General features: G+C 55.0%; 1 protein-coding gene across 2 annotated transcripts in view; it reads left to right on the plus strand.

Moving 5' to 3' along the window:
- The window catches only part of PHF21B (PHD finger protein 21B), a 94,394-nt gene extending 93,271 nt beyond the window's left edge, over positions 1-1,123 (plus strand). Inside the window, exon 13 of one of the 2 annotated variants that reach the window (XM_012814202.1) lies at positions 714-1,063. In XM_012814202.1, the coding sequence (XP_012669656.1) occupies positions 714-932 (219 nt within the window). In that variant the 3' untranslated portion in view covers positions 933-1,063. Of the gene's footprint in view, positions 1-713 lie in introns of both variants that reach the window. The other variant, XM_003783118.1, reaches the window with a different exon arrangement.
- The last annotated feature ends 1,020 nt before the right edge of the window (positions 1,124-2,143 follow it).

Consider the following 2,143-nt stretch of genomic DNA (forward strand, 5'->3'; position numbering starts at 1 on the left):
TGATGGTGGTGATGATGGTGGCAGTGATGGTAGTGATTATGATGATGGTGGTGGTACGAGTGATGGTGTCAGTGGTGATGATGGTGATGTTAGAGATGGTAATAGTGACAGTGATGGTGATGGTGGTAATGCTGATGGTGTTGGTAACAGCAGTGCTCAGCCCTGGCAAAACTCTTTAAATGCATCATCTCATGTAATCCTCAGGAACCCTATAAAGAGGCTTTGTGTTTATTCCTGTGTTAACACGTTTCATCTCAGGGAGGTCATTGCTCAGGCCAGTATGTGACATCTGAGACTTCAGTCCTTACTGCTTCACCTTGTCATGACTCACAGAGGGGCAGAAAAGCCTGGGTAACCCCACAGGCAGGAGGCAGCGCAGACAGACAGCCAGCAGGCCAGGTCTTCCACAGTTGCTGTAGCTGCTGGTAGTTGGAGGAGTGCAGGGGCTGGGGGAGGAGGGTGTGGTTGTGTCACAGCCACGAGGGGAACATGGCCACGCTGCTGCACTTTTTCTAGCCCTACATTCCAGAACAAATATCTCCTGTGTATCTAGCTGCTGGTCACTTCCATTTCTATTGCTGACTGGTTTCCTTCAGGACCCACAGTGGAAGGGAGATGCTATGAGAGTGAGGGCTGAGAGAGTGGCTGCCTGGATGCCTGCAAAGCTGGGTGCTGAGACCCTTCTCTCTCTGTCTGACCCTTCTCCCCAACAGAAATGCCTGGAGCTTAAGACAAGCCTGTTGGCCCGCCAGAGGGGCACCCAGTCATCCCTGGACCGCCTCCGGGCCCTCCTGAGACTGATACAGGATGAGCAGGTGCTCCAGGTCACCATGACGACCACCAGCCCTGCCCCATTGCTGGCAGGGCCCTGGACCAAGCCCTCGGTGGCAGCTGTGCAGCCTACCCTCCAGCACCCCCAGGGCCACAACTGACCCTGAGGAACCTGTCTTCATACCCATGGAAAGTTACTGGAACCCTGCTCACGCAACCTGGGGGTTCTATCGGCCTTAATTCAGAAACACTATAATTTCAGACAAATATAAACCAGAGAGAGATGGAGGAGAAGAAGGAAGAAGGGGCAACGGTCTGGTGGGGGTGGGGCCTGTGCCCTTCACCTTCAGAGGGGACACTTGGGAGCCAGGTGGGATGCGACTCACTGGGGTGCATGGTCAGCCCACATCCTACCCTTGCCATCCAGGCCCAGCCCTCTCCACAGCTTCACACCGTCCCAAGGCAGAGGGAGGCCGAGGCTGCAGAGGGGACAGCATGCTGCCCTGAACGCCAGGAGGAAGCGTGAGAACGTGGATGTAGCTGAGTAGTAGAGGTAGTTGGTTGTGCTTTGGGAAGAACTGGGTAGCGGGTCTAGTAAGTCCCCTGACACCCTCCTCCCAGAAGGCCCTCCTGGTGCTGGGCCTTTCCCCTGGGAAGCGCTGGTCAGTATTACTGGGAGGAGTAGGAAGCGCAGCTGCGTCCCCTGGAAAAGCCTCTCGGAGGCAGGGTTTGCTTGTGGGCTGCTGCCGTGTCTTGGCACCTCCGGGCTTTGCTCCTTCCTTTTGCTGGTCTCCTGGACTCATTTTGCTACTGATGCATTTTTCTCATGGAGTTTTTGGGGGAGATGGAGCTGCAGCCAAGCAGGGAAGGCATTTGGCAGGTCTCCTATTTGGGGTTGAATCATTCAACGTAAGACTGAAGCCTTTTACTTCCTCCTGCGTGTTCCACTCCTCTTTTCTTGCCAGTACAGACACTATGCCAAAAAATATCTTTACATTTTTGTACGGCATTTTTATTGTAAGGTTTAATGTGAACAGGGGACTTGCTGACTTTTTTTCTGCTCATAGTAGTGTCTGCTTCAAGGTACGATGAGAAAACCTCCCCTCGGGAAGGCTGGCCAAACCAGAGCCACTAGAGGAATATTTAGGAACTGGGGTGGGGGTGGGGGGAGGTGGAAGGGCGGTGGCCGGGGAGAGGGGTTGGCCTTGGGGGCATCAGACAGCTCTCGCTGTCTCCTCTCCTTGGCAGAATGGAGGCCCCCACCGTGGTACAAAGGCTTCTGTGTCCAGGGGCGAGGGCCGTGCAGGCTTGTCACACCCACCAGCTCTCCAGTCCCGAGGGACTTAGCACAACTGGATAAGCATCCAGGGGC

This window comes from Otolemur garnettii, unplaced genomic scaffold (assembly GCF_000181295.1).
Source record: "Otolemur garnettii isolate 467f Iridium unplaced genomic scaffold, OtoGar3 scaffold00007, whole genome shotgun sequence".
In the NCBI taxonomy this organism is placed as follows: Eukaryota; Metazoa; Chordata; class Mammalia; order Primates; family Galagidae; genus Otolemur; species Otolemur garnettii.